The sequence below is a fragment of the Apteryx rowi genome, unplaced genomic scaffold (assembly GCF_003343035.1).
Source record: "Apteryx rowi isolate R43461 unplaced genomic scaffold, aptRow1 scaffold_0, whole genome shotgun sequence".
Taxonomy (NCBI): Eukaryota; Metazoa; Chordata; class Aves; order Apterygiformes; family Apterygidae; genus Apteryx; species Apteryx rowi.
The window spans coordinates 5,279,922-5,292,482 of NW_020447195.1; the positions used below are offsets into that span (position 1 = coordinate 5,279,922).

General features: G+C 40.9%; 1 protein-coding gene across 1 annotated transcript; it reads left to right on the plus strand.

The window, feature by feature from the left end:
* Window positions 1-3,566: 3,566 nt before the first annotated feature.
* MC3R (melanocortin 3 receptor) lies at window positions 3,567-4,929 on the plus strand. Its single transcript, XM_026056179.1, has one exon. It carries the CDS (start codon window positions 3,692-3,694, stop codon window positions 4,676-4,678), a length of 987 nt encoding a protein of 328 aa, XP_025911964.1. The 5' UTR covers window positions 3,567-3,691; the 3' UTR covers window positions 4,679-4,929.
* The last annotated feature ends 7,632 nt before the right edge of the window (window positions 4,930-12,561 follow it).

The following is a 12,561-nucleotide window of genomic DNA, read 5'->3' on the forward strand; positions in this document are numbered from 1 at the left end:
CTAACTGGCATAACTGGATTTAAATAAGCATGCTTTGCCATTCTGTTTCTCCAAGAAGCTTTTTGAAGTGAGACAAACATGCCCAAGTCTTTTACATGCAGTAGAAAGAATATAAAAATTGTAAGTAAATTCTTTTTGTTCATACGTTACAAAAAGGCATGTATTTCTAAAAGAGAGAAGCCACTGTCTTTCTTATTCAAAAATGCCTGCAAAGAAATTGCTAGTTTGCCCTTGAAAAAGGATTCAACTCAACTGTAAGCTCTGTTTTTATTTTTCCTTCAGTCATTTCTCCAGCTAACAGCTATTTATGGATCAAAACATTATATTGAAATTTATAAATTATATAATATGATTTACCCATGCTTTATACTAATTATGACTTAATTCTGCCTTTGCTTTTGAACTGAAGAGATGCTTTTTTTTCTTTTGTTACACTAAAGACAGCAGTACGGTACATTTTGTGACCGACCAAATGGGGAACAGGATTGTGATTTAAACGGCAAACGCACTCCCATGCCTCGTTTCAGATCTGTGCGCCTAAAACCTAAGTGTCCTACATCAGCAGGTGGTCCAGAGCCGAGCCCAAGAAGATCTACCTTGCTTTTGGAAACTGCAGGGCCACCACTCCCCTCCAGGCATGAGCGCGCTACCTTCAATTCTGTCCCAGCCTGAGAGGGTACAGCCTCCATCTGCCCCTTCACGAGAGAATTCCTGCGGAAAGAGCAGGCAGAGAGATACATCCCACCCAGTCTTTCAAAGCTGGGCTCCTCCTCAGCTGGAAACACAACAGTTATTAGGCCAGGAGAGGAAGCAAGAGTCTGAAATGCAGCAATTAAAGTTATTATCTGGGAAAGGGACTTGCTTCAGGTAGATAGAAGATATTAACTCTTCCAGAGCTAGGACAGGTGTAATCGGAACACAGCACTCCTCACTGTTGCCTAGCGGTGCCCGTGCCAATTAATGGCAGTCACAGCATCTTTAAATCGCTATCTTCAGTGTGCTCTACCTGCTCAAGCGCACTGGCAAACARATAATTGGGGTTCACTGTACAAAATAAAGCAATAACTGCTCTAGGCATAAAATGCTGCACTTGAAAGGGGATACTATCTTTTCCTTGCCATGAGATTAGAGGGATGGGAGAGAGAGTTTATTGTTTTAAGCTATTTGCTTTGAAATACATCAATGAGAATTTAGGGAGAGACTTTGAAAAAACAAGTAAGTTCTGTAAGATGTTAACTGGACAATTTTCTAGGCAAGTCCCTGGCTTATTTTGCAGATTAAAATTCCTGCACTTGGATATTGTCCTTGCGAAGTTATCCTCCGGAGCTGAATTTGAGATTTGTCACCTCTTGAATTATGATGTATGGTAATAATTCTATTGGCTCAAAATGAAACTGGCCACCTAACTGAAAAAGATTTGCGACTTTCTGAACTAACAATCCTGTAATAGAAACCTCATGTATTAGTATGTGCAACATTGTATTGCTTTGATTCTAAAATCTGTCTGGGAAAACACCAGTCATAAAGTATACAGATATGAGTGAGCACTTTCAAGAAATCAGACTAAGAAAATTCACTACAAGAATATAGTGTGAGCGAATAACGTGCAAGTAAAACCTGACTTAGGCTTGCCTGTCAATATATGATAATCAAAAATTTCCCTGGTCTTACATAAGCTTAAAATCAGTACAGGTCCAGGTAAGATCAGTTGTAGCGGGTCCTTATGAGAAAAAGCAGCTGCTGGGGGGAAAGGATGGATTATTTTTTAAAGAGTAAATAAAGGTAAGAGCACATGGAAGTTTGTTTCGTTTCTCTGGTAGAGATATCTAGCTGTGTAGTTCTTTAAGTAAAGGTGCCCAAGGGTGCTTGGACCTGCTGAAATATTGGAGATAGACTCAGCAACCCAGTAACTGGCTGGTTCAGACTGACTCAACCCACAGCTCTGTGCTCACAGGAGCTGCCCTTGATGGTTACGAGAAGAATCTTTGTTAAATAGACCTGATATCAGAGCAGTCCCTTGTACCCTGTATTTACTCTTAGGAAAGTCCTTTGACTTTTCATAGATTTTAGGGAGGATGAGAAAGTTCCAGTGCAGCTAGGTCAGAAGGAAAGAATACTTCAGACAACTGGGCATGCTACTGGGGAAACCAAAGTGATGTCAAACTCCCATTCTCAAGAACTGAATAATATTTTCAAAAAAAGTTTTTAACTAGGGCAATTGAACTTGAAGGACCCTGCTCTTGAAGTGATTGTTGCCAGAGATGGTTCAGGAGGTGAATTCAGCTACAAATTAACTTCCATATAAGTGTTTCCATAACCAGCTCTGGCCCTCCTGGAATGACCCTTTCCAGTCAGTATAACAGCACACTTCTACAGACAGGAAAAGGAAAGATTAACTTGCAAGGGCTGGTTGAGCCTTCAGGCAGACTGACTGAAACCCTTCAGTGGGGCTGGAGAGTCACAACATGGAGAGGGAACATGATATGGAAACTCACACCTCCTCCACTTCCAGCCACTGCTTCACTCGTGAGCAGGGAATTTGGGAACCAAAACAAACCAACAAAAAGCCCAAACCCATTGCGGGCAATGAATTAAATCCCTCAGAGCTTGCATCCGATGAAATCAACACCATCTAGTTAATGACACCTTGCAGAGCATCTCAGCAACTGTCATGGGTGTATTTTTTTCACCCACCTCCCATCTGCACTATAGCTCACCCTCAGGCTGTTGTCTTTAACGATAAGGTTCAAAGTCCAAGCAACCCCTTCACAGCCTCGAGGAAGGTATGGTCTGGGCTCAGCTCAGGGCTCAGCCAGTTCTTTTGAGCTGGACGAGAGGAGAAAGAGGAGCTCTGCCTCTGGGCAGAAGATGAAGTACAGACCAGGATGGCACGCACATGTTGGCTGCCACCTGACAGCCCCTTTACCATGCAGGAATACACTTAATATCCACCATTGTCAGCTGCTTTTACCTGCTTGCTCCCGTGGGCAGGGACATCTGAGCTGGCTGTCTAGGTCAGGTATAAAGTTTTGCTGGATGAAAATTCCACTTTTTGGACAATGAATTGTAAAGGAAATCGATCATATTTGTCATCTGTAGAGGGCGCCAGACGGTTTCAGATCTGATTGGGGAGCCAGCCGTGGGGATGCTGTACCTGGTGTTTGTAGCTGTCACTCAGAAAGGTGCTTGCTCTCTAATGGCCACTGCACTGCACGGAGGATTAAGTAGGAGTTGTTTTTCTTACATGAATGTATAAATCCCTTGATTCTTTTTTCCCTTCTTGCCATTGAAATAGCAAGAGAGATTTCACTGAGCTGCAACATACTTGCAAGAAACCTGCACTGGCCCCAGCTCACAGTAACAGATGAGAAAACTACCTGCTTTTAATCAACAGGAGAACCAGAACCAGTAAGGTGCTGCTGGTGTTTTTTCCCTTCAGAGGAAACTGTTTGAGCCTACAAAATTTGCAGTTCACTATGTTCTAAGGGAGAAGAGCAGCATCTGACTGCCACAAAATCCACTGTAAATGAAGATTTTATATGTTTCTATTTGTAAAAGCAACTAAAGCAAAGTCCTGCTTGATTCCATTCCCTGTGCACAGCGACAACTTGGAAGGACTTTTTTCTCCCTTTGTCTTTTTTTTTTATCCTGTGCTCTACAAGGTCCATAACTGCTTGTGGGTTCAAGTCCCATGCTGACAATGAATACCACTCGCTTTGCGCTTTCGTTTCAGCCTGTGCTGCTTAATGTCACTGAAGACTTCAATGACTCAATTCTCAACAACAGAAGCAGTGATGGATTTTGTGAGCAAGTCTTCATAAAAGCCGAGGTCTTCTTGACTTTAGGGATCATCAGCCTGCTGGAAAATATCCTTGTCATTCTTGCAGTGCTGAAGAATGGAAACCTACACTCTCCCATGTACTTCTTCCTTTGTAGCTTGGCTGTGGCAGATATGTTAGTGAGCATGTCAAATGCTTTGGAGACTATCATGATTGCAGTTCTGAGCAACGGCTATTTGATCATTGATGACCACTTTATTCAGCATATGGACAATGTTTTTGACTCTATGATTTGTATTTCTTTGGTAGCTTCAATTTGCAACCTCTTGGTTATAGCCATTGACAGGTACATAACTATTTTCTATGCTCTCCGTTACCACAGTATCATGACTGTGAAGAAAGCTTTAACCCTGATTGTGGTCATTTGGATTGCTTGTATCATCTGCGGCATCATATTCATTGCCTACTCAGAAAGCAAAACTGTCATTGTCTGTCTCATCACCATGTTCTTTACCATGCTCTTTCTCATGGCCTCCCTTTATGTTCACATGTTCTTGTTTGCACGTCTGCATGTTAAGCGGATTGCAGCCCTCCCTGTGGATGGGGTGCCCTATCAGCGCACCTGCATGAAGGGAGCTGTGACAATCACTATATTGCTTGGTGTCTTCATTGTTTGCTGGGCACCTTTCTTCCTTCACCTCATTCTCATCATTTCATGCCCAATGAACCCCTACTGTGTCTGCTACACTTCACACTTTAATACCTATCTGGTCTTGATAATGTGCAACTCCGTAATTGATCCAGTCATTTATGCTTTCCGGAGTCTGGAGATGAGAAAGACTTTCAAAGAAATAGTGTGCTGCTGTTATGGCATGAGCGTGGGACAGTGCATGTTGTAAACAACTGCCTTTTGTTTTGAAAACAGAAAGGGGATGCATACAATGAGAGTAGGAATACATATATTCATGTATCTATATACATAGCAACTCCACTTTAAAAGCAGTGCTTGAAGGAAGGGAACAGGAAAGAAAAAAAAATCTTTTACTTGATGCCTTGATTTATATTTTTCAAAATGAAAAACAGATTCAACTGAATGATTTGAAGTTATTTAAATAGTTATTTAAATAGTTGTAACAGAATCAAAACCAGAGTAGCTTGCAAAATAGCTCAAGAAACTAATTTATTGGAAAATGAATCCTGAAAGTGAATGCTAACTTATAGAGACTTGAATGATATTCTCTTTACCCTTCATCTGTACCTGTTGCTTTATCTCTGTGCCATCAAAGTCAGTGTTTACTAAAAGATTCCATTTATATCATCTCTGGAAAGCTATTCATTTGTAAGACAAATCAAAATACTGATAGGTAACAGCATTGCTCTGTAGTCATTCCCATGCCTCCATCTTTTCATAAAAGAATAGACTGACATTTATGCTGCTTGCTATAAAGAAACATGCAAAAATATTTAAATGGTGAAAGCAAACATTCCCCTGACACTGAAATATTCTTTCAGTAGAAGTCAGCTAAGTGAAAAGGAACAGTTACTGTATAAGTGATAGTGTAACTAAGCAGCTGACTGATAGAAGTGAGTCAGTTGAAGAAGTCATTTACATTCCTTGTGATATATGAGTATTACAGCCTCAAAAGTTATATTTTAATTGTAATGCACTGATCAATGTAGTGTTTGGTATGTTAATAAATCACAGACATCACCTTTTGATAAATAGTTACTGGCGAGACTCATCCCTAGAAATTTTTGAAGACTACATAGAGCTGAACTTAGCAAATAGCTAAAATGAAAAATAGTTTGAATTTAGCTTTGTGTTAAACTGTGCAGAATCTTTAGAGACAGCCATCTGGCTAAGTTAGAGACCTGCAAGAAATAACATGTATATGGTATATATGACTCCTATGCATTAAGAAATGTATGTGATAGGTCAGTTTCTTTTTATTTAAATAGCTTTGCACTGAATTCAGTGGATGGACACTCCTACACTGGAAAAAAGCAAGCAACATGCTGTTCGCAAATCATTTTCAAACTGTACATGCAAGCTAGTAGCATATAAAGTGCCACTTCAGCTACAAAAATTTAGTCTTCATCCCTGTTTTTTGTAGGAACAAACCATACAAGTGGCCTTCAAGTAGCATATTGTAACTGAGCAAAGGCTGACTTGATCTGTATATAGTACAACGTACAGGCAGCATACACAGACTGTGCCAGACTAGGAAAACTGAAAGCCACTCTAAAAGAGATTTATTACCTTTTTGGCATCTCACTTTTAAAGTAAGAAAGTAAGGGCAGTAACCTGAAGCCCTCAGAAAAAATCAAATGCTGTCTATCATTTTCAAACATCTAAAAGATCTCTAGCTCGACTAAAGAATTTTTTTCATTTGAGTGGAGTTGCTAGCTTATTATTTCTGGGGCACCCTTCTGTCAGATGTGGAATAGTCCCCTAGAGCAGAGCCAGTCTAGCCTGCCTCCAGTCCTGCTTTCACACTGCGCTGGAACAACCTCATGTTGATGCTGTTTTACTGCTGTTAGCTCCAGAACTCAGCTCTGGCTGGCCAGGGGGAAGAGATGCCCCACAGTGTGCAAATGCTGGCCTAGAATATTTATGTGGCTGTGTTTTAGTCTCAGCATCCTATGACCCATGCAGGGAGTGAGCTAACTTCCCAGCCCCGTGGAGTGTAAAATTTTCATGCTGCCAAGAACCACATTTTCCCTGTTCTCTAGCCACACTCTGTCCAAACAGCCCAATCAACCCAAACCAGCCTCATGCTCCCTACTTTTCTTCTTCTGGGAAAAGCTCCCCTAAGCTCCCTGAGTTCTCATTTCCTTCAACAAACCCATGCTCCAGATCTCTACCTCCCACTGTTCCACCACTTACCTAATCTTATGATTCTTAAAAAATAAAGAAAGAAACAYCCCCATCCTTTGGGCACTGGGGAGCATGTAGCAGAACAGGCTCAGGTGACCTAGTAAGCTGCTCCTACACAAAGCAGCAGCTCCCAGCATCTGTGTCTGCTCCTCTTATTCCCTGACACATCGCTGTCCRGAACAAAGTTCTCCCACATTCCAGATAGAGACCACAGAACAGAGAGAAAACCCCAACAACTGGCAAGTGAGCTAAAACTGAGTTGCTTTCAAGCCTATTTGTGTCTCACAAATCACAGTTTGACAGCCCCCTGACAAAGTATCAATATCTTCTGTTTTGTTAGCTCGGTTTGTCTCACTTTTGCAATGCCTGATGTGGCACATTAAGACTGACTGAAATAAATTAGCATAGGAAACCACACAACCAGCCTTTCTTGGAGTATGGAAATACTGTACCTACTTGCTGCAAAAAACCTTACCTGTTGTCAGTGTTATGTACCTTTACATGCTGGAGCATGGTTTGCCATGATATTCTGCCTCAGGTTATTGTGTATTTAGCTTTTATTGTACCTGATGTCCTATTTATTTCTCTTTTTAAAAGTGATTTTAGATGGGATTTTGATTCATACTGTGCTTTGCCTTTAAGCAAAAAAATACATCTGTTGAATAAAATAATCTGAAAACATTGCTTAGAATCCTGTTTGCTTCTATCAGAGCACCATGCCATGTCAAACCACGGGTCTGTACAGTCTGGTACACAAAACTAGCAATGAAGTTCAACATGGGGCAAAGACCTCCTAATTCTTCATGCTGTCTGCAAAGCTACACAGAAATTAGAGAAGAAAAAAAAAAAAGAAGAAGAAGCACTTCTCCATCCATGCAATCACAATGCATGATGGAAAGAGGGTCCATAAAATCCCTCAGAGATCTCTCCCATTGCTTCTGGAATCAACCAGAGGTGTGGTTCCTCTCCAAAAATAACCCATAGAGAACATGGGTATGTCCAGCCCCAATTACAAATTCCCAACTCTAACTCATGCTTTGGAAATCCAAGGTTCAGTCTCCTACGYGTGGCCAGAATGGTAGCCATCACAAGCTCCTCTGTGATGAAAAAAGAAAAACAGTTTCCATAGGACTGAGCCCCAGAATAAGAGGTAAAGAATGAGTACTAACAGCTGCACCTCCAGATCCATCAGTGAAGGCAAGAACAGGACTGCACTATCAGGAAATACCAGTCTAATTAATTGCTTTGGGTCAAGTTTTAATGCTACTCCGAGGAGAGAGGTGTCAGGGAACTGACTTTTAGCCATCTTCAGTCCTTGGAGGCAGGGCTGAGGCTCAAGTCAGGACTAAGGGATGCACAAAGACTATAACATCAGCAGAAGTTCCCAAAGATAGTATYGTTTCCCAGCAGTGCACCCTATAGATGTGTCTACACTGCAGAATAAAGATGTGACTGCAGTACGTGCTAGTACAGGGCAACAGCCCTTAACACGTGCTAGCCACTAGAGCACAGTTTTATCTGCCRAGAATCTGCCTCTGTTTACAACTGCAGTGAAATGTGAACACTTGCAGAGTTGTCACTACTAAGTACAATGCATGATCTGCTGAGGAACAGAAATGCTTCCTCCTTGGTAAGAATGCTGGGCTGAACAAGGTATATGCAGTTCCCCCTTAGACAGCAAGAGAAACAGCAAACTGAGAAAATATCCATTTCATCTAAAAATGCTGCTTATTGATTTATTGATTTGGTTTTCTGCAATAAAACAGGCTGTTCATCTGTAGCACTGTGTCTTTCATTTTGATTATCATTTACTCAAAGATTTGTTAAAGAGAAAACTCCTGTTTTCATACAAATATTTGGATTGTCAGGAGCATKAGTGATCATGCTAAGTTGAATCTACACAACATACTCCGCAAGGTACAACCAGTCTTGCTTCTTTTACRTAGTATTCAGCACTCTGCATGCAATTTTTCCATTGAAAGCATTATTTTAATGAATAAATAATGAAACCCAGGCACAGAATTCTGCAGTCAACCAAGGTCATGCTGCAGGTCAGCAGTAGGGCCATTGCTACAAATACCTTGTCTACCTGAGTTTAAATCTGTTCAATGAAATAAGATGCTTCTACTTGTGAAGCTTGGTTTGGGACCAGAGCTAGCTGTTTGGTTTGGCAGCTATACCTAAACCCTTGTGGTGATTTTTTAAGCTCCCCCACAAATGAATACCTCTTCACAATACACACCGGAAACCCCTCTGCTGGGCAGCCCAGCCTATCTCGGTTTCATACCAATCTCAGTTCCACACCTCTCAATATGACAGAAAACTGGGCGATCTGGGCATAGAGACATCCTGCATGGGTGCAGCAGATGCAGCAATTCCTTAACACCTTGTTCCTCTCTTCCTGACTCTGCTGGGCAAAACCAGTGGCAAACTGCATTCAGACTGATTGATATAAGGTGATCCCTTCAAAATGAGGCACAGAAATGTGGACAGATCAGTTGGCTACAGGATACAGGGCAGGGGCAGGAAGGTTCACATAGCTTAGRCTGGCTGTGGACAACCGGAAGGTCAGTTCCAGATGTCATTGTAAAGGTCACTACAGAGTCACAGCAGGTCCCTAGACGTTCTCTTCTCAGAAGAGCTCTGAGTACAGGCGTGAATCTACCTCTTTATCACCACTCTAATATAATGCTTGTGTTCAATAGGCTTTCAGACAGAAGGCAGAGGAAAAACAAAGCTTTCAAAGAACGTCACAAAGATTAGTTAATAAAATCCCACTCATATATCTTTGTGAAGACCATTCAGATGTACCGTCCTGCTCAAAGATTAAAACTTTAAAGGTTAAAATACAATCTTGTTTTTAAGTGGTTCAATTAATCATGCACATTAAGTGGATAGAGGCATGGAGCAAGGAAGATAAAGCAGGTTCTTAAGGCCAGAGCTCTGAATGAAGCCCATATGCCCAAGGAAAGCTCACTGCTCTGGTAGCAGTGCTGCATTGCAGCTGCACATTTCATTCAGTGTTCTTGCCTAGGCTGGCATATAACAGGGTTACAGTTCAAATAAGACTTTACACTCATGAATGAAAATAAGCTGCACTGGATTAGCTCCAAAGAGAAAAACATAGCTTTTGATACTTTAAATCTGCTTAGAAAAAAGCAATTTTTATTCTTCCTTCTTGTTTAAAATGAATTTTCCCAGAAATAACAAGCATAGAGAAGCTTGCTCCAAATCCGCTTTTCATAACCATTCACGACCTTAACATCCTCACAGCCATTATGTATTCCACAAGCAATTTAAATTGAAGTGCATCACTCTAGTAACTTATACCTGTTATAGTGGACCTAAAATCAGCTGGTAACATACCAGTGCCCAACCTTGATACTGGCACCAGTGCTGATTTGGGGAAAAGGTGTGCTTCTGTCACACTCACCAGTTCAGAAGTTGTAGATTTTCCAGGCTGCAGCACAGTGCCCAGGAGACTGCCATAACGCAAAGCAGTCCCAGATAGTAGCGTAACAGATCCTTGAATCAAGGTAGCAGAAAGGTGGGTTTCTTCCCTTCACTGCACCGTAAAATTATCCCACAGCTGTTCTAATCTGAAATGCAAGGAATAAAATAATTCTCTTCTCCATAGATGAGTTTTCTATAGCATTGCTTCTTCTAGATAAATACTTGCACAGAAGGCAGTTTGTCAATTCAAACTTTCCTTAGCAGAAACTGGGCAGTTACTTCTACAGGAAGATAAAAATATTGGCATATAATTCTTTACCTTGCTAACATAAAAACGTTCAGTAAGCTTATTAGAGTTGTGTGTTATAAAGCTCCTTTGTCTTCTGAGCTGAACAACACTGGATTGATTCTATGCTTAAAAATCCAGTAACGCTCATTCTCTTTTTCATGATCACAGTACAGAAACCCTTCAGAATCATCCTTCCTTTCTTTTAATACTGAGGACTGAATTCAGTTCACACCACAAATCTGAGTGACTGCAATGCTGCTCAAAGTAGCCCTACACTTGCCTGACATGGGGACACTTGTATATCATAGGCTGCACAGAAATGCTTTCAAAACAAAAGCTGGGAAAACTGGAATACCTTAGATTTGGTCTTTGTGCAATTCTATATTGATCAATGAGGCAGAATGCAAGCCCAGAAACATATACATTCTCAGGACGACTTATGACCAGGACTTTCAAAAATTAAGAGAAATTTATATAATATTCATAGCACTCAGAAAACGTTAATGACAAAAGTAGATCTACTCACTATTCTTATCAATTCACACGATTCCATTTGCACAAGAAAAGGACTTACTTCCATGCTCTGGGATGGTGATGTAATCTATGGCTAAAGGCTTAATATCTGCTGTTTTGCAGCCAGATCAAAGTATCTGCCCTAAACAATTATGAATTTCCAAGGGTTCTTAGCTTGTTTTACATTTTGAACTACACAGAACATATATGATTTCATTGCTTTGTTTATGAAAAAAGCACAGCTTTTATCTGAGGTCATTCCTCTCKCGTGATTACAAAGAAGGTGGCACTGTTGAAGCTGTATTTATTTAAAATATCCATAATGATCCTACCACTCAAACTGCCTCCATTAGTAATAAACAGAGTTAGTATTCACCCTCGAGCATAACTGATGCAATTTTGGTTTCTTCTATACTCTGTTCTCTGTCATGGATTCAAGGTCAGAAATAAATGCTCTAAAATATATCAAAACATATCAAAGAGTCCTCTTTCTCTGTAATAAGTATAATAAGCATCATGACACTCTTTCAACACATACTGATACAATTAGCACGATTATAAGAATGAACACTGGGGGTAAGCTGCAACTCAACCACAAAGCCAGAGACCAAGCATGATGGATCTGAGGCTGCGCTGTATTAATGTATAAATATTTTAATTGGGTATTAATTGATGTAGCATTGACTGTAGCTTGAATTAACACAATAAAGACTCCTTTTTCAGGATAAACATCCACACACTGAATCAGGAACACTTGCAGTTATTTAATTTAGGTTAAGATAGAGAGTGAATTTAACATTCAAGCAAGGGTAAACCCATATGCACCCTGAGAGACAAAGTGTTTTTAGACTGCACATATTCCCGGAAGTCCCAAAAGCTGCAGGAAATGCAGAACAGCGGCAGTCCTACTGCCTATATGCACCTGCTATTACAGGTTTTCCCATTAGAGTTTGCTCATGCAACACAATCACACTGTTTGGAAGCAGTTGGATGCAATTTCAGCACTTCCCTACCTTCAGAAGCTGCTGTACCAAAACAGCCCACCCCAAAGGAGCCATTATACTGAGTGAGTAGATAATCGAAGCAGTGAAAAGGTACAGCTGGGAGAATCAGTCTAAAGAGGTATTGATGGTGAGGTCCTATTAGCACCCATTTCATTAGGGATTCATATYGCACCTTAGCAGACTTCTGTGTAAGTGTCGATGGATATGGCTTAGGGCTGCTCAAGGGCATGCCGAGAGAAGCATGGAAGCACTGTTCAGAAAAAGTGCGTTACAAAACAGAGTACTGCCTCTGCTACAGCTGTGAAGGCCATCCAGGACTGCCTGAGCTGTAAGTGTATTTAACTCCTTCGCTCCTTTTGTAATGCCCTGTTGCATGGTGCTGGGTATCCCCAAAGGCTAACGTAGCAGGCAGGACAGTTTCCATTAGTTTCTTCAGCAGTCACTGAAGAACTCCTACTCTCCTACTCACTGCCTAGAAAAGCCAAGTTAGGCTGCCACTTCACCATGCCTGTTCCAGAAATACCTTTCTTCTTTGGCTGCTCAGAGAGCTGACGGGGACTGTTAAGCATTAGTACTTAAATGTTTTTATCTAATTGCTAGTTTTGTGTAGGTAAGTGGTCACACAAACAAAGTTGTATATTCAGA

What these genes read in the sequence shown, in the direction of transcription:
- MC3R (XM_026056179.1), top strand. Translation starts at nt 3,692, where the DNA reads ATGCTGACAATGAATACCACTCGCTTTGCGCTTTCGTTTCAGCCTGTG.